Here is a 19,046-nt window from a genome sequence, read left to right on the forward strand (position 1 = left end):
CCATATACCTCTATACCTAACTTACGAGTAATAGTTGCTCGACGCCTATCTCGCGTTTCCCAAGGGTCACGACTTTGCCAGTTGCTGGTCGGTATTGAGTTGTACTATTTACGGCCCGAATTACCCCTCTCGCTACTTTTCATGTACATATGCACAGCTTGTTACACCTATTCTTTCTATAACCTCATCATGCCCCCCACCATCGACCAGATTATATCTTCTCGCGATTTTTTCTTGGGTCCTGCAGAACCCACCCATACTGGGTCTGAATATAGGCCTTACATGCATCAGGATCAAGGTGGAGAATGTGTCTTACAGGCGACGTTAGTGGGCGTTGTGCGTGATATTTTCCTTACCCCAACTGCTACTGTGAGTCATCATGTATTACTAATATCATCGTCTCGTGATCATTGCTTTTCGCTTAGAAACTTGTCCTCGAACGGCCAGCAACTTCATCTCCCCGCTTGCGAGAGCTCTACGCAGGCACGATAGATGGCCTGATGCATTTGTCGGGAAACGAAGATCGATGCGAAAGGGTATGTCGCACCTAGCTTTGTTTGTTTTGTTTTGTTTTTTTTTTTTTTTCATTGGGGTGCTAGATCGTCGATTCTGCAATCAACTGGGCACAAGACGAGGCAGGCAGTGACGCACGAAGGCCGCATATTCGTAACTCTTGACGTTCAGACTCAACAGGTGAGCATCGATCGCACAAAACCTACAAATGAATAACCTCTTCAATACAGGCTGCACTTGATGTATACGGGGTCTCACATCCTATTGATTCAACTATAGCATCCGAATTGCCTGTTATCAGCGAGCAGCCAGCTGTGTTGCAACCTGGGGCGATCGTGTCTTGTGACGTGTTCCTGGGTCGGGACGAAACCAAAGTGGTCAGTGGCGTTGTGGGTACTGCTCTGTGGCGCGTCGTGAGTGGTTTCGCGACCTATCGATTGAGCTAATCTATATCTCTTACAGGAATGGATGATACTTGCTACTCATGTAACTCGCCTATACCGCTCAGCAACGTAGGATCGTCAGGACATAGCGATCAAGCTAACTGCCCTTGTATTCAATTTCAAATTCATGATCTATTGTTTTACTTCAGGCTAAGTTTTTTTAAGATTCGAGTCGGTATCGCTCTGGCACTTTGCCTGCCATGTCCGTTTCGCGCGAGTCTCTACTGGCATCGCCTGATTATATGGCGACGCCCAATTTCATTCAATCACACTACTGGTCTCGTAAACCGGGCATCAATAGTTGGATTCGTCGAAGTGAAGAACTGAACCGTACCTTGAAGGTAGTGGGTATGGTGAGCGACGACCGACTGGCCATGACGGGGATTGGTAGCTGGGTCTCTGACTGGGGAGGATTGGAGAAGGCTAGATTTCAACTTACTTTGGAGGAACCCGGTATGTCTATATGTTTCTTTTCATGTTGCGCTGATTTCAAGTAGAAGGATCGATTTATGTTCAAGATTGGCTTACGAGCAAAGACGTCGCTCGTGAAGTTCAGCGCTTGAAAACTCCTGACACCTCGAAACACGCTCACTGGACTGTGGTTGAAAAAAAGAGGGTAATCGATTCACTTTACGCTTCAGTCGCCACCTTTTCCCTAAGAAGAAGATTTCGTCTCAAGGTAAGAGTATTGCTGAAGCTCTTCACATTGTTCATGTATTACAGATAGCAACGATGCAGCCAAATGGCCGGTGCCACTGCATCACGAAGCGGCGTTCAAGAAAGGCGCTGAAGTATATGGTTTCCATTGTCCAGTCGTAAAGGACGCTGAAGGCAACATTCTGCGGGACGAATCACTCCTCGATGCAATCAACAGCCTACCTGGATGCACCGTTCTGGTGGAATTCCATCTCGTGCATCGTGTGATGAAGGGCGAAAAAGAAGGAGTCAGTTCATTCAACGGTAAATGATTCTAAACAAACAGGAATACTCTAATATGTTGTAGCCCTCATCCAAAGCGTACAAGTTCTCCATGAACCTGGACAAGCACCTTCAGCACCAAGCTCTCAAACCGCTCCGATAATCACTGCTTCTCATATGGCACCCTTTACTGTTGTGCCAGCCGCATTGACCGCTCCTCCCATGCCATCGACATCAAATTCCAGTTCTATGATCCCAGATGTCACTAATCGCCTACAACGACCCAGCGATGAGGCGATAGCGTCACCGACCACATCGCGCACAATGTCTACGCCGCCGACCAATATTGTTCCTCCATCGTTGACGTCTCGTCAGCCACTTGCGGATATGCCGCCTCCGATGGTGTACAAACCAAATCCACGTTTGGCGACGCAGAGCTATTTGGAGAGACCTTCTTCTCCTATAACTCCGAGGCAACCCGAGCGCAAGACCATACCGTCGTTTATGGCGTTGAACGATTCCACGACTCCCATCCGGTCACCTTTCCTCTTCACTCCGCCAACAGGTCCTGCTAGAACTGCAACACCATTCCAGATCTCAACCTCTTTTTATACTGGCTCTGACACAACGCTTAACCCTTCCTGGTTATCCCCTAGCCCTGTCGCCAATGCTCGACCTGTTCGACAAGAGGGACAATTCACGCCAACGGAACATTTCTCGAGTGATTATGGTCCTAGCGGATACTCTTATGGCGAGTAATTTGTCTATTGAACTGCATTAGGTTAATGTATCATAGGAAACTTTGCACCTGTAACAGACGATGGGACGAGACGGCCCCGTTTTATCTGAAAAAGGTTGGGTACTATTGCGTAAACGAACTATCGCTCAACTTTTCTCAGCAAAAGGAAAACGTCGCGCACATAGCCCATTGGAGGGCGCTTCTGGCAGCAAGAACCAGAAAACTTGATTTATGGTCCTTTCTCTTGGTCGTTACTGGCGCTATCCCCCGTGCGACTGTACTGATTTTACATTTCGTGTAATTGTACTTGTACAAATTGTGTTGAAATACTGTCCAGAATACTATTCGATGTCCTCGAACCATTCAGCTAGGTTGAGCGAACCACTTGCAATAGTTTTTGCAAAACGGCGTTCAATGCCCCCAATCCTGTACTGGTTGACATTGCCGTGAGCTACTGCCGATATCTGGTTGAACACGCTCCGAAACGCGAGCAATATGGATCGAATCCTATTGTGGTAGTGAGTAGTTACTTTGACAAACAATGTCATGACCACCTTTTGACTTCGGCAGAATGTGGAGCCCACTCGAAGCGGAGGGGCATCATATAGAAAACCAGGCAAGGGGCAGAATCATGAGAATCACTGGGATACGGACCCAATTCAGTCGTGGGCTTCAAAATTACATCCTCGATGCCGATGGCCCTTGTAGCTCGCGTGAGGATACGGCGTGCGTGAAGGAAAAACGACCAAGGGAGAATCATAGGGATGCAGAGGGGGTGTTCGGGATTTGCAATGACTATCCCCATATCCCGCGAAACAAGTACATGCCGTGGTGCAAATTGCACACCATATGAAGAACCACTGTCGAAAAAAGGGAATGGGCGGAGGGTTGTTTCAAATGTACGACGGTGATATGTCGCCCGATCGATACGCGCTACTTGTGGTGCTGGGCGATAGAACAGATGGTAGTTCATGATCTAGCGGGACGTTGACCTTGCTGTATAATTGGACGAGCACTACTCACACCATCGGGATGTCGTTCGACTGCATATAACCTGCAAGATATATTACGGACATTGTGGGTAAAAACTCAGCACGTACCGTTGTTCGGCCTTGATGACCGCTGATAAAAAACAACTGTACTTGACGATCATGTAGGCCGAGTCCAAGTAGGACACCGCGAGGAAAGGTGGTTCGAAGAGGTACCAGCTATTGATGCGTAGTGTTTGATCCTGTTGCCGATTTAAAACTTCCGCAAATTTCGCTCGCGTGTGCGATAGCATTGAGCCCAGATAATGTCTGAATTTGACCCTATTACTCGCGGTATTCTGGCTACCGCGAAAGAACTGGGACAACTGCTGGTCGGTGAAATATAACCCCAGACCCTTTTAATGATAAGTAGATATATGCTGTTGGGTGTCATAATTACCTGGATGGCCAACGACACGAGCGGGGTTTCAAACTCATCGGTTGTAAAACTCTCGCGAGATCGCCGAACCATGTTCTCGTTAAATCGATTAGCAGATACTAAAACAATTAGTTGATCATTCCTAGATAGCGTCAAGACTAACATTCAATTGCTCTGGCGGTACGAGGAAGCATGATAAAAGTCGAGTTGTTCCAAGCCAATGCTAGCGCGTCGATTTCTTGCTTGAATATCCAATGCATGACGGTTGGAAATGGATGAAGAATAATGTCAACACGAGGATACGATTCGCTGACGAGGGACATGTAGTGTATTCCCCTCCAAACCCAAGTTTCGAATACATTGCTCTTGTAGCATCGATAAACCCGCTCGATACGTTCTTCAATCGACTGTGCGTGGTGGTAGACAAGGATGAGAGTGATTCTATCTTCGCTCCACTCAGAAACCCAACGCGGTCCCGGTATATCAGTCCCGACGAGAGCTTGAAAGACTGCTGAACCGACGGCCCATAGTCCACTCCAATTGAGACCTTCGAGAACACCTTGGGTGACAGACTTGAAAGTTTTTGCGAAATACGGGACTCGTTCTTGGAATGCGGCGCGACTTCGGACGGAAATCATCCAGAATCATGTAGGAGGCAGGGAGGTTCGTAGTAACAAAACTGACATAGTCTGTGTCGTCGTTACGCTGTGGCCAAATGTCGACAAAATCTTTGAATGAGAGCAGGCACAATTGCAACACAGTATACCCGGCTTTTGCGATAAGTGATTCGTTTGCTACAATCCTGTAATAGGTTTAGCAATAATGTACATAGACTACTGCACCGACGCACCAGTCATCCAATGCTTCTGGGCAACAGCGACGAACAGTGGAGTATTTAGCCCATATTCGTAAATGCACAGGGAGTGTGTCCCATAGCGCCAATTCTTGAGAAAGAGAAACTCGTTGCCACGCTAGCTGAACGAGTGTCGGTACAGGATCGTCAAGACTGGGATCTGCTTCCTCTTGTACTGCATTGACAGCATCAAAGGATTGCTGCTGTGTAGCGTTGCCCAATCTGCATACAATGAGGCAAAAGAAAGTAATAACCAACACACGTACCAAGGTAGCGCCAGGCATATCGCCGAATGTTGTCTGAGTCGTTGGACATGAAGTGGAAAATAACAGTAAAGGTCGTCGTTTGGAACAAATATCGATAATGTAGGATGTCTGAGTGCGCGCCTTGTCTTTCCATGGTCTTTGGTCATGACAAACATGTCGTTTGATCATTTATGGCACGTGCCTACGTATGAGGGCGTACGCTTACTAACCTAATTACCAAAGCAAGGTTGAGGCGCCGCGCAGCCGGCGACACCTAGTACTTATACGTGGCTATTGTTGCTCCATATAATTTTTTCAGAATGTATTTAGTGGGAATTTCAAATGCCATGCTTGTGACTAAATATGTACTACTTTGGATTGAATTTTTGTCGGAAACTGGCGTTTGATCCGATCAGTCCGTTTGTTTTTGTTCTTGTCCTAAACTTCCACGACGATGATCAAGTGAGTGGAAAATCACTTGAACTCCGTTGATTTCTCTTATTTTTTGCTTCAAGATGTTCGGGAAACTGCCCCTCTCACTGTGTCGCGTCGATATCCTATGAAAATCCGGCCATTCCACACCCTAACCTTGTCCATGATAACGACGCGGTACCCACCGATGCTCAAGTGGATGAGATACGGAGCGCAATAGCACTTGCCACTCAGACACTCGCTTCAATCGATCAGGCAATTTCAACCCTTCTGCGAGAGGTCGCTGAACTACATGACAAACGCCGCGAGACCGAGTTATTCATTGCTTCGCAGAGTGCAGTTATCGCAGGCGTCCGGCGTTTGTCCAACGAGCTGCTACTAGAGATCTTCTCATACTGCGCCAACCCAGTTTATCCTCCCTTCCACAAGTATAACCCCATCTCCAAAATCCTGCAAGTGTCGGGTCGTTGGCGAGCTGTCGCTCTCGGATTCCCTTGTTTATGGCAAAACATCAACTTAACCGGTGGACTTCGTCTTCGGGAAGAGCATCTACTTCGGCACATCTCTCTTCAGATCGAGCGCACCGGTCAGACACCGCTTTCTGTCCTCCTTCGAGCCTCCCAAACGACCAGTCTCGACTTACTCGGCGTGGTGATGGCTGAGGCTGCTCGCTGGCGGCAAGCGGACATCCATCTATATCCATTCCACCTACAGCATATATTTTCCGACCCGATACCAGTGTTTGGCATGCTCACCAAACTCTTGCTCGTTATCAACAGAGATCTTGAAGGTTTCTTGGGCATGGAGCCGGAAGGGTTTTTGGGTCGGTTCCCTGCGCTGGTAGAGCTATCACTCAAACTGGGGTTTCGCACAGTACCACCCGCATTTCACGGTGTATGGGGGCGGCTCCTCCAATGCAAACTGGAGGAGTGTCGCAGCAGAGACGTTTTGCACATTTTGCCGCTATTTTCGCAAGGTTGCCGACTCATCATGAAGGCTTGCGGGGAGGCAGACTTTACGGGAGGAGACCGGGACGAACCTTCTGGGCTTATTTGTCGCATCTCTGCACTGTCAATCGTCGCACCTCATTCTAAAGATGTGTTCTTCGGGGAATTGTTGAATTTGATCTTGGTGGCGCCGCACCTTCGGGAACTTTGTCTGCCTGCGACACAGAATCTGGTGCCATCGACTATTTCGTTTCTCGCACGTTCGGGCTGCGCTCTCTCCCACCTCCGCCTCCAAACACCTGACCAGCACGTTCCGAGTGCTGCCATCCTAATAAACTTCCTCAAGTGTTCAGAACTGCAAGACTTGCTGTACATTGACCTCGTTTTGCACAAAGAGCGGGATGCGGACTCGATATTCGACTTGTTCCTCCAGCCAGAGGTCCTCGCCCGACTGGAGACATTGACAATTCGCGAAACGGACGTTGGTTTTGTCTGGATAACGGAGCTCCATCAAGCGCGACAATCGGTTTTGCGCAAACTTGGTGTGCCGTATGGGACGATGGTTCCGAAGCCCCCTTTAGCCGGACTCGACGTCCATGTCTATCGCCAGCTAGGTTCGGATGAGAACCTCATTCCAGTAGCCCATGCTCCGCCTCGTGTTCTCATGCGGGGCGAAACCTGATGAATAAGTAAAGGTTTACTTTTCGTTACACAGGTAGTCACTTCGATCCCTTGTTTATACAGGTAATGGTCGGTGATTGTGAATTTGGATGGATTTGGATGTTGAAATTCAAAAGAAAACGACAATACGCTGTGCAGTAATAGCAGCCATCGAGATGCTCGGGGAGGCCAAACCAAACGGATAAAATATAGGATCGAATATGATCGGAACCAGCCGAGTAACGACACTGCCTTCGGGTCTCGGCCCGGATGGGTTTCCGTCTCACAAATCATATTGCACCATCCAAAACATGTAAAAATCGATTGAGTTGCCCGACACTGTTCTCTCTTCTCCCCCATGGACGCTACCTTCCCGGAAATTCCGCCCGACCATTTCTTATCCCTTTCCCGGCTTGATGGGCTGCTGGGCATCGCGGAGAGTACTTACGACACTTCCACCCTTGCTGCCCATGATTTCGATGTCGATAACCGGACGGGGTTTATGCCACCACAACCTCCACCCGCACGATTACCGGAGGCGTTTGAACATTGGGAGGAGGTGCTCGACGAGGCCATCAAGAGTGGCTTGCAGCTTGGCGACAAGCCAGGAATAACCCTAGCAGAAACAGAGTGCTCTGAGAAATGGCGGAGGAGTGTCCGACACGTATGACTATCCAAACCTCCCATCATACCCGGCTGACGGGCTTTCGAGCTCCCCATCCTACCCATAGCCGACCTCATTCGCTCGGAAACGAATCTTCGCCGGGCCCACCTCGTTCTCGCATGGGTCATGCACTTTTACATCCATTCGCTGCCCAGCGACATGCCAATCATTGTACCCGCGGCAATAACCGTCCCCCTCTTCAAAATATGCACTCAGTTGCAGCTCCCGCCTGTCCTGACCTACTCAGACACGGTCCTGTATAACTGGCGACTGAAAACTCCGTCAAACAGGGTCACACCCGCTCTAGACAACCTCGTCAGCAACACCCTCTTTACGGGCACAAATGACGAGCAGGAGTTTTACCTCACTTCAGCTCGGATGGAGCTACGCGGGGTCGAAGCATTGGACTTGATGCGGTCGACCATGGACGAGGCTTTTATTGGCGACACGATTGCCATTCGCCGTATAACGGCTTACCTTCAGCGCCTTGCTGTTGTCATTGACGAAATAAAGGCACTCTTCGCTGGAGTCCGCGACGGCTGCGACCCCTGGGTATTCTACAATGTCATTCGACCCTGGTTTCGCGGCGCTGACTCAGATCCTGGCAAGCGACGATGGGAGTTTGAAGGGCTCGACAGCGACCCAAACTGGGTTTATCCGACAGAACTCTCTGGCCCCAGCGCGGGCCAGAGCTCCCCTTATCCATGCATTAGACGTGTTTCTTGGTGTGCACGAGTTTTCGCATGCGCCAGATGGTGGCTCGCGACAGCCATTCCTCGAGCGAATGCAACTCTACATGCCCCGTCACCATCGCAACTTCCTTGACCACCTCACCGTCAATCCGCGGCCGTTGCGCGCCATCGTTATGGGTGCTGAGAGCAACGAGGAGCTGGTTACCGCCTACAACCTTGCTGTGCAGGCGCTCAAGCGATTCCGCGACTACCACATCACAATAGTCACGGCGTATATCATCCAACCCGCCAGGAAAGCATTGGTGCGTCCCGAGCCGTCGCAGGAGCCATTGAAGGGGACTGGTGGGACAGATTTGGCTAGATTTCTGAAGTCCGTTAGGGATCAAACGGCGGCAGCTAAGATCGAATAGAGTTCTAAGGGTTTATAAACACAGAATGTATCTTATCACTTATTAGATGATTTCCAGGTTCTTACTCCATTCACCGAGGAATTGCGTGTCCCAAAACTGGACATCGAATCCCGGAATCGGTGGTTGTGGGATGGTTGTGTTAATTGGGACGAGGAGTTTCTGCAATTGCGGCGCTCGTGCTTTATGGACAGCGAGAATCCAAGCGAGGTTGACACCCGCACCACGGATGGCGAGCGAGTTGAGACGTGGTAGAGCCTTGGAATCTGCTCGCTTCAAGGCGTCAAGAAGACGAGTCGAATTTCGGTCCTTGTGCAACCACAGTTCCAAACGGCGGATATTGCCAAGCTCTGGCCAGTCGACCAGCTCGGCCAGCGTCTGGGAGTGCGGATCGGTTTGGTCAGAAATGTGGAGGTGAAGATGAGATAATGTAGGAGATCGGTTTAAGAAACCCGGGATGGACAAGAGAGAGCGGTGTGAGACTGGTAGCCACAGCTTCCTGGCATTCGGAAGCTGGAGAATGGTTGACAGCAGTGAAAGGAAGTGTGCCTGACGCGAACCAATCGTCACAATTGACACAACAGAGGCGCGGCAGACCGTGACGATGGACGACAAGGTGTCGGCCTGGCAGTCTTGCCCACAGGACGTTAGGCCAACCCTGCAGTTGCTTGACAGAAGAGCTAAGACCTTCAGAACATCACGGCTGCGACATTGTGTTAGGTTGCATTCTTCCAACCGTGGCCAGAGCAGGTCGAATGCTGAAGGCACCTGCGTTTCGTCCGTCTGTAGGGTAAATGCAACTAGCAACGGAAACGCCTGCACTACTTCTTCCGGCGCGACGTGTCTGAATAGGCTCGTTCGCCGATCGTCAATGGAGAGCTCGAGTCGTGCCAGCATGTCGCAGCGAGGAAGTGGGCTAGGAAACAAATTTTGTGCAAGATCCCCCATAAAGTTTATGTCGATTTCAGCCTGGCGCCATCGGCCAGCAGCTGCGGCGACTTGAGTGAGTAAAGCCGGGCTGAGCGCGCCAGAATGCTTCAGTAAAATCGATAGCGGGGCCTGGCGAGATCGCTCCATCTGCAGAGTTAATAGCTGCTCCAGTCCCTGCCCCCCGCCGCAAACCTAGACCACTTCTCAGTATTATATTGGACCACAAACACGGGTCGGCGATCGCCACAGCACGCCAACGGGAAGAAACCTGCAGGATCTTGGATAGCAGGTTGTATCGGTGAAAGGGAGGGTAGACTTTGCTGATACAATGAGAGAACACTTCGGCCAGCAGTTCGTTCGAGAGAAATCGGACCCCAGAGATGATCGTCTTTTGTGAAGCGACGGACGACTCCAGTTCTGAGCGTTGTACCCGTAAAGATTCTATCCTTTCGTAAAGCGAGCGTATTTCCTCATCGACGGCGGCAATAGCGGTTGTAGCATCCGCAATGCACCTCTTGATTTCGCGTGTTTGGACTTCATTTGGAATGGTGTCATTATTTTGGAGAAATTCGGGGTGCGGAATTGGGACGACATGGGACGGAGAGGAGGGACAATGAACAGTACACTGAATGGAGCATGTGCTATGCATTGAAGAAGAGTCGTTATTCCACAAGCGAACATACGGCTATGTAGGCATGCTCACTTCAACATTGTTGCGGTTTGGACCAAAAACGGTTTTGACACCTGTCATTGTATTTAGTTGTGTTTGTAGCGGCACATGCGTCAATGCTCGAATATTTCGCTCCGACTCAGGCTCTCCACCTCCAATTCCCTTTGTCTCTCGCATCGAGCCATCTGACATACGCAACACAACAACCAGCAGCAAGGAGCAACACGCCGTCATATACTACGACTTTCTCGAATCTTGCCTTCAACGCTGGCGTCGCGGCATGCATTCTGCTCCCATTTCCACGGCTATGGGTGCCTAGTATCAGTCCCGCGATTGGCGCACCAAGCAGCGAGCCCAATCCTCGAATGAAATAAATGGCGCCGTTGACCCGCGCGTAATTTTCGACACCGTAGATTTCGGTTATGGTCGTGGGGATGAGGGCGTTGTAGCCTCCAGCGTAAATGCCATAAATGACAACGAAGGCGATGAACCTGGGACGAGCGGCATCGTACCAGAGCGCGAATACTGCAAGAGAAGAGAGGAATGCCTGGAAAAAAAGAATTAGCGATAGCTGGAGCCAACGTGTTATTTGACTTGCGCTTGAGACGAGTGTGTTTTGGCGTCCAACTTTGTCCGCAAGGATGCCCATCGCAATACGAGAGACGCTGTTGACAGCGCTGTTTACTGCCACCAGCAAACTGCCCGTCGAACGAGAAGAGGAAAGGACGGATATGGAGTATAGTGGCAGATAGTACACGGGGATGACATTTCCCGCCGCTTGAAGGAGCGCTCCGAGAGCCTGTCATGGTTGAGAAAAGAAGGGGGTCTATTCAAGAAGATTACCTGATAAACGAATGTCCCCCGTCCAACAAGCGCCATGTTTAACCTGGTTCGCGTGTTGGAAGTGCGTTCAAATGAACCTCGTCGACGGACAACGGCGGCAACAGGCAAGCCGATGGCCATGTTCAATCCAGCAAGAATGCGCAGGGTGATATGGATACCGTATCTCTGCAGCAACAACTGGATGACCGGTGCAAGAACAAGCCCACCGACACCAGAACCAGCCAAAACGACCCCCATCGCGAAGCCGCGGTGACGGTCGAAGTATGTTGGTGCCACGCTGATGATGGTGAAATAGTAGAACGAAGAGCCTACACCATAGAGAATGGATTGCGTCAGAAAAAGCTGCCACAGGGTGGAGCTGTAACTGGAGAGCAAGAGGCCGAGACTCATCACAGCTACCCCCATCGCCGAGATAATGTTCAGGTTCTTGGTCCGTCCCATGATTGGGTTGACGAAAATGCCTCCACTCCAAGTTAATCCACTCCCGATTGTCCCGACGAGAGAAACAATGGCATCGTTCCCTCGTGCCGATGAGATGTTGGTTTCTTCAGAAGTGTAAAAGTCCTTTAGGTAAAGCACTTATTCCATTTGAAGGCCTCGATTAACTTAACAATGCTTACCTGGAAGATACCAAAACATGTGTTGATTCCGATAACTTGGAATGTCATGAAGAAGCCTGCAAGGAGGAGAAGAGCTTGGTAGCGGCGCGTTGGCGGTGATTCCTCCGGTTCAGGTCGAATTTGAGGAGGAGGGGGATACAACGACATGAGGGCAATTCGGAAGTATTCGGAGTCGGCGGACCAAGGTCAACGCGACTGGTCAGGTGTCGTATCAATTGCGCAAGAGTGTAAAGTGATGCATTCTTTCCCAACAGGAGCAGGAGGGCAGTAAGAGCGACTTTAAGGCGGGTTTGGGTCAGTGGTTGAAGGGAAAATGGCCAAAGGTCACGTGCCGAAAGCCAGTTGTCTCTGGAACCACACCAAAGTTTAAATTTGGTACAGACATGGAGAACCGCGACTCTACCAATGCTTTCAGTCAACCCACTTTCGACATCCAACGAGTATGAATGCATACAACAACTCGGTACGGTCGAACTCTGCCCAAACTGGACACCACAATAAAAATGCCGATTGCGGTCTTCTTGTGAAGTCAGATAGTAGAGAGGAGTAAATCTGAGCTTGTCTTTGGGACACCATGAAGAGGTAAGTGGCATCTACATATCCTTATTCACGCGTTGAAGCCACCCTCAGCGACTCCTGCGCTAATGCTCTGAAAAAGATACCGGCGGAGCTGCTCTATGACTCGGAAATCTTCGCTTACGCCTGCGAGGATTATACGTGGAGCATTTATCGGACCGCCAACGGTATAACTGAGTTGGCTGCGGTGTGCAAACGATGGAGGGCAGTTCTACTTGACGCGCCACTGCTTTGGAGCAAAATTGACATGAACATGAGATTTCGAAAGCCCGAAATCGAACAATTGGTTGACCTACACCTCCAACGGTCTCAGGAGGCCCCTATTCAAGCAAATCTGTCTTTTTCTTCGGACGAGCCTTGGTCATACCGCGTTCTACACTCCTTTCTGGCCCAAGCACGCCGTCTGCGGGTTTTAGCCATACATGACCACTCCATAAGCAATCCACGCTATATCCAGACTCTGCTCAGTTTCCGAAACGGATTCCCGATGCTCAGAAGACTCGGGATACATTACCACCGGCTTACGCGCGTTAAAGATGCGGAGATTGATTCTTTCTTTGACAAACTTCCGGTCCTGAAGGACTTGACACTGAATCTGTACTCCAACCGCATGCTCTTGTCTGCCACTCGTGTGTTCAGACAACTTGATCGGTGCGAGCTGGCGGAATGTTGGCTGCGCGATATTCTCCTCGTCCTCCCTTATTTCAATGTGCAAACCCATTTGAAGCTGTCATCCTGTCGCAGACGCAGAGACGACATCCATCCAACAGGGATCGTAACTTCCGTTTCGGAGCTTTGGGTGACGGAATGCACCTACACCTTCACCGACTTGCTGTTGGAGAATATAATCACTCCCAATCTGCAACATCTCAAATTATCATCGCACTCCCATCCACGTCATTTTCTCGCGGTCGAACACCTCCTGCAACGCTCGTCATGCTGCCTCACCCACCTCACCGTCGCAGCTGAGCTTTTCCCACCAAAAGATGCAGTATCAGACTTCGGCGCGAACATCCTCTACCTTTTGGGATCAAGTATGTGCACGTCTATAACTGACCTTGACGTCGACGTAGGGAGTCATGGAGACGCATTGGAGAGCTTGCTCGCGAAGCTGGGTGATAACTCGGAATATATTCCCAGGCTTCACACCTTAACACTTAGGTCGGCTTGGAGCGTCCCGATGAAATTGCTTGAAGCTACGATTCTGAAGGCCCATTGTCAGCGCAAGGGGCGTTGGATGCGACTTGTGGTGAATAATTTGAGCATACTCTCGAAGCAAATGGACAACATCCAGAACTTAAAGGATAATGGCTTAAAGATTAGCACTATATCTCGCTCAAGTACCTGCTAGCATGTTATTATCTGACTTGTAAGAGTGGAGCATAACTGCATAAGTACTTAGCACTGACTCGTCAAAACATTCTTGTCTCTCTACACAGGCCCTGCGTCACACAAGTACTTAAGAAGCAAGCTAACTTTTCGCAAGAGCGCCCAGTTTCCGCTCTTTGCGGGTAATGGCAATCTGAAATTAGACGACGCAATTCTGGAGAAGCTGAATAATTACGTCATATCATTCATTTCTCAACCACAACCATCGACTTGAACGAGACCTTTCAGTTTGTCCCAGTCATGCTCAGCCGGTCTTTTCCATGTTTCAAGTCGCTTCCGCAAATGCGCAGCTTCACAAGCAGTTACTTAAGTCTGTGCGTCAACTGTTATGTAAATGCCAGCGAATGGTGGTACTGCGGTCCTTGAGGCAGAAATAGTGCCAGTGCTCAACAACGTATACCCGCTCCGCAACTCCCAGGAGTATGGCAAGTCTTCTGATACACTCCCGTCCTTAATTGCTCACCTGAATGTCAGCCTTTATGACCTTACTTGGCGCCCACTATGGCGAAGTCGACAGACTCTGTGGCCATGAGCATCATCATCGACGATGTGAATATCAAGTCAAGCAACTTTCATCAGGGAATTTGCGCGATCATGGTCAACGTTGACCAGCGCTTACCAACATCACCAGCGCGGCCATGCTGGTGACCCACTTGGCCAACGCCAAGTGAGTGCTTACCAGGGCGACTCACTTTCGCCATCGTTGGCCAAGTTGTCACCAGCTGGCGGATTTTGAGCCAAACTGCACTGGTTACACAGTATTCAATTGCCTCGGAAACAATGCAATATAATGAAGATGGAGGAGACAATGGATAAATTGAATAAAAAAGTACAGAATGAGATAATGCAACTGTAATCATGGCGCAGGATGCGAACCCCATCCAATGGTAGCACCCATAAGATTCATGTAGTAGTGATCCATACACAATTCTGGGCAGCAGCATTAGGAACGGAAAGTAAGGAACAGCCTGACACCCACCGATACACAACCAATGTCAATCCCTTCCGGAATTCCCCCTCCCAATCACCCTCCGCGCCAACTCGCAAGCATCAATCGTACTCGGATGAGGCGATGATAGAGCTTGTGGCATGTTGATGAGTAACCCTTGACCTGTTTGCGAGGTTTGAGCGCTAGCTTGCGGGTGGTTTGAAGGAGTCAGGGCAGATTGAGGCCTGTAGGGGGGTACTTGAGAGCTTGAAGACGACGCTTGAGCTTGTGAGAGGCTTGAGCTTGAGGGAGGCTTGGCATGTAGTCTTGATGAAGGTCCGGGGCGTTCGCTCAAAGAGAGGGGGGTTGGGGGGGAAGAGGGGAAGAGGGCGAAGAGGATGAAGGCAGGAAACAACCCATGACGCGTGTGACGACCCGATCAGATTGTCAACAGATCAGTAATCATCACGCCATCGATGCACGTGCTGATACTTTGGACTTAGAATTTGCCGTTCCTCACGTTGAAAGCAACGGCGGATGTAACCCGACTTGACCCCGACTCAAGATTGTTCAAGTGCAGTATACTTGTAAGTGGATGAAGGCGACACATGTTACAGAGCAGTAATAGCTGATATTATTAATAGTGTGGGCCCCGCTCTGGGCAGCCTGGCGGGATCCTTGACCAGTGCCGGCCAGCAGTCGACCAGGCTTTTGCCAGCATGGCACCGAGTTCATGAGACAGACGGCGTATGATCAGCGATTGCCAAGCCGTCGCCGAGCTGATCTCAGCTGATCAGCGGCACCAACGGACATCAGGGTCGTGCAAATTTCCTGATGTTCCAGGCGGGTTCCACACGCAGCCTTCATCCTTTCCGTCTCGATATAATAACACCTTGCTGGCTATTGCGTATATGCACAACAATGGACCCAACCGAGATCCTCGTACTTAGTGCATTTTGCAGGAACCTCAATTTCCCTGTATGGCGTAACACCTCCGACGCTTCCTTATTTGAACGGGACAAACTTCAATCAAACGATCTTGCTAGGCGACTCGACTCGTTCTGGCTCGGACACCAGTAATGTCAAAACCTATACGCCTTACACATACCCCTCTCCTGCGACATTGGGCCTGATAGTCGCCTCCGGAAACGCGACGACATCAGGTCCGGTCTCTCTTGGACTGATGAATTTTCTGGGCTTGGCGATAGACTACATTGTCGTTCAAGTTGGAGAGTTCACCAACATCGAAGGAGAGACGGCTTTAGTTGATGATACGAGCGGGGAGATTCAATGGAGTGGAGGGTGGGCTGTCAAGCGCGATTACCAGCTTCGAGGCAACTGCTCCCTCCCTACATTCCCTTACTCCCCCAACAACACAAGACCCGATACTCCGAAATTTCTGACGACATTTTTTCCCCATGGCAACTCCACGCACTCAAGTGCCAAAGCTGGAGATTCATTCCAGTTTCTCTTCTCTGGTTTGTTGTGCAACTTTATGAGGATGCTCACTAAATCCCTCTCCAGGCACCTCCGTTGCTGTCTATGGTGTGTCTCCCGGCAGTACCGCCACGGACGACTGGGAGCTGAACATGACGTTCGATATTGATGGCAACAAGGCCAACCAATCGTACACTGCGAGCTTGCAAAATGGTGTTGTCGCTCCGCATTTTGAGTACTTCTCGGCTACTCTCTCGCAAGGGAGCCACACATTGACTGCGACCATTGTCAATGCTGCAGGGAATGTCCTGCCGTCTGCCCAAATTGACTACATCACCTATGCTCCGGATTTTGGGACCCCTCATGACCGACCAATGTTCCCCGTCCCTTCCTCCAGCTTCTCCGCATCATCGACGGCATCAAATGTACCGTCATCTTCTTCAACAATGAGTGGAAAGAAGGTCGCGGGAGGTGTAATTGGAGGTGGCGTTGTGGCTGGGATCATTGGACTGGTCGGTCTTGTAGCTGTTGCCTGGTTATTGCGGTCAAGGATGAACAAGAAACACGCGGCGCAACAAGAACAAATCGAAAGAGAGGCCCGTTTGGTTGGTGAGACCCAATGCGATGTGCCTTTATGATACTGACTGTGTCCTAGCCCCCGAGCCGTTCTTGGCTCCGAGTAGCCCGATGAGCAGAAGAGAAAAAACCCTGTCTTCGAATCCGCCGCTATCTGGTGCCGGTGGTATCTCTGTCGCGGGTTCATCGGCATCTCAAGCTCCAACAATGCGCGAGGGGTTTGGGGAGGCCTCTGGCTCTGTGGATGAACGAGTGAGACAGCTGCAGATCGAGATGGAAGGTCTTCGACATCAAGTACATAGCCGCGGCTCGTTTCCCTCGACAGCACCACCAGCTTACACAGATAGCGGACCAGTAGAAGATTAAGTTGCACAGTTGAAACCATCGAGAACAAGTTTCGGTAGCCATACAATATACATTAACCATTTTTTTGAAGAAGCATACACTACAGAACCAGGTTTTAATTGTGCCCAAGATACTAAACTGGACTGGCTCTGGGACCAAAATGTGTATCGAAGTAGTCCTGACTCGCCTTGATCGCGTCAAAGTCGGTCAAATATGCCCGGAAGTCTGCGTCTAGAAGAATGAGTTTCAAGCAGCCTAAGAAATCATCCATAACTTACTTTTTGTGAACTGGACACGGTTCTCCGGGTCAGCCTGCGCGACAGACTGTTGGTTGACCCAGTCGCCGCGCTCTTTACGAAGGGTTTCGAATGCGGCCAGTCTTTCTGGCACTTGCGCTGGAGTTGTACCCGAGGGGAAGAGGATGCCGAGGCAGCCGGCTTCTTCGATGGCCATAGCGGCGCCCTGCGCAAGCAAAGGCAATGTAGCATGTGCAGCATCTCCCATGATGACTGTGCGTCCTTTGACCCAGGTCTGAAGAAGCGGCATGGCCCGAAGTTGCCATCGGATGATTGGAGTAGTGAGCGGAAGGTCAAATAAGCGAAGGAATTTTGCGTGGAATGCAGGGTATCGCTCTAAAACAGCTTCCTTCGACACGGGTTGAGCTATGGCTGTGGCATCATTAGCAAACCGTCGTTTTAACCGAAGACCAGGAAGAAAGCGGCGCACGTGACTTTGGGTCCCGTTCTGGATCAGTGTGGAATGCGACAAAGTTCACGAGCGTCTTGTCCCGAACACCGTAGATTATATACTCCGAAAGTTGAGAGCCCTCTAATCGGACATTATTCAGATTATTGATGGCCCAGTTATCTTCCGGATGCTCCTCGATTTTTGACGCATCGAATAGGCAGCGATAACACGCCCACCCAGTCGGTACTGCCTGGACGTCTTGACCTATCACACTTGTTCGGACAATTGACTATCAAAACCCTTAAGAACATGATAAACAAACCACAGCAGACTCACATGGACGCCGTCAGCCCCGATGACAACATCTGAGGCCACTGTTTGACCACCTGAAAGAGTGATACTTGCGGCGTTTGCATCACAGCTGACGACCTTATTCCCGAGATGCAGTCTCGCAGGAGGGCCATTCAAACGACCTTCCTCGGTGGCAAGTCGACGAAGCTCGGCATGAAGGTCGCTTCGATGACAAGATAAGTTCTTGGCAAGCATCAACTAATGTGGAACGTGATGTAATGGATTATAAGCATACCTCGATGCCTTCGTTCTTGAGGGCTTCCCAGTTTCGTGTTGGGTGTTGATTGGACTCCGCTGTCTCAGCATTGTGAATCGTCATCTACGTTGAAACCGCTGGATCAATCAGGATTGGAGGTCTGGTCAAACCACAAACCCAATCGAAAACGCTGCCTTTGAGATTCTCCCGCTTGAAACCGAGAAACTTGAGAACACGGACAGCGTTTGTTTGCATTCCAACTCCGGCACCGATTTCAGTCTTGATTTCGGACGACTCATAGACCTTGTTTGGGTATTTAATTCGAGAATAACTGCCTGGGCCGCGTATGAACACTCACATCAACAATGTGGCCAGCTTTTCTCAGCGCCGCCGCGACTGCCAGACCTCCAATCCCGGCACCGACGACGATGACATTCAAAGGTCGGACTTCGGTGCTTGCCATTGATGCGAGGGAAGGAGCTCACAGACACCACATGTTTGCGTGCTTTTATACGGTTACCGAATAATTCGAAGTTGCGATCGTGAGAGAGGCGACCAAAAGTCAATGATGAGTTTGG

The 19,046-nt window shown here is 50.2% G+C and overlaps 6 protein-coding genes across 6 annotated transcripts; 4 read left to right on the forward strand and 2 right to left on the reverse strand.

Moving 5' to 3' along the window:
- Positions 1-5,563: 5,563 nt before the first annotated feature.
- Positions 5,564-7,179, forward strand: MIND_00283000 (uncharacterized protein; the record flags this gene model as incomplete). Its single annotated transcript, XM_037359699.1, has 2 exons — positions 5,564-5,580; positions 5,634-7,179. Exons 1-2 carry the CDS (start codon positions 5,573-5,575, stop codon positions 7,177-7,179), a joined length of 1,554 nt encoding a protein of 517 aa, XP_037224794.1. The 5' UTR covers positions 5,564-5,572.
- A 318-nt stretch (positions 7,180-7,497) lies between these two features.
- MIND_00283100 (Indoleamine 2,3-dioxygenase) lies at positions 7,498-8,923 on the forward strand (the record flags this gene model as incomplete). The annotated part of the gene is made up of 3 exons (XM_037359700.1): positions 7,498-7,821; positions 7,870-8,373; positions 8,420-8,923. The coding sequence occupies exons 1-3, from the start codon at positions 7,516-7,518 to the stop codon at positions 8,921-8,923; spliced, it is 1,314 nt and encodes a 437-aa protein (XP_037224795.1). The 5' UTR covers positions 7,498-7,515.
- A 42-nt stretch (positions 8,924-8,965) lies between these two features.
- On the reverse strand, positions 8,966-9,997 carry MIND_00283200 (uncharacterized protein; the record flags this gene model as incomplete). Its single annotated transcript, XM_037359701.1, has 1 exon — positions 8,966-9,997. One exon carries the CDS (start codon positions 9,995-9,997, stop codon positions 8,966-8,968), a length of 1,032 nt encoding a protein of 343 aa, XP_037224796.1.
- A 2,560-nt stretch (positions 9,998-12,557) lies between these two features.
- On the forward strand, positions 12,558-13,910 carry MIND_00283400 (F-box domain-containing protein; the record flags this gene model as incomplete). The annotated part of the gene is made up of 2 exons (XM_037359702.1): positions 12,558-12,565; positions 12,614-13,910. The coding sequence occupies 2 exons, from the start codon at positions 12,558-12,560 to the stop codon at positions 13,908-13,910; spliced, it is 1,305 nt and encodes a 434-aa protein (XP_037224797.1).
- Positions 13,911-16,059: 2,149 nt separating this feature from the next.
- Positions 16,060-17,255, forward strand: MIND_00283500 (uncharacterized protein; the record flags this gene model as incomplete). Its single annotated transcript, XM_037359703.1, has 3 exons — positions 16,060-16,354; positions 16,401-16,922; positions 16,969-17,255. The coding sequence occupies 3 exons, from the start codon at positions 16,060-16,062 to the stop codon at positions 17,253-17,255; spliced, it is 1,104 nt and encodes a 367-aa protein (XP_037224798.1).
- A 112-nt stretch (positions 17,256-17,367) lies between these two features.
- Positions 17,368-18,931, reverse strand: MIND_00283600 (FAD/NAD(P)-binding domain-containing protein; the record flags this gene model as incomplete). The annotated part of the gene is made up of 7 exons (XM_037359704.1): positions 17,368-17,465; positions 17,513-17,902; positions 17,961-18,210; positions 18,258-18,455; positions 18,508-18,591; positions 18,646-18,771; positions 18,827-18,931. 7 exons carry the CDS (start codon positions 18,929-18,931, stop codon positions 17,368-17,370), a joined length of 1,251 nt encoding a protein of 416 aa, XP_037224799.1.
- Positions 18,932-19,046: the final 115 nt, after the last annotated feature.

Source organism: Mycena indigotica, assembly GCF_014461135.1.
Source record: "Mycena indigotica strain 171206Taipei chromosome Unknown Mind.scaff0002, whole genome shotgun sequence".
NCBI lineage: Eukaryota > Fungi > Basidiomycota > Agaricomycetes > Agaricales > Mycenaceae > Mycena > Mycena indigotica.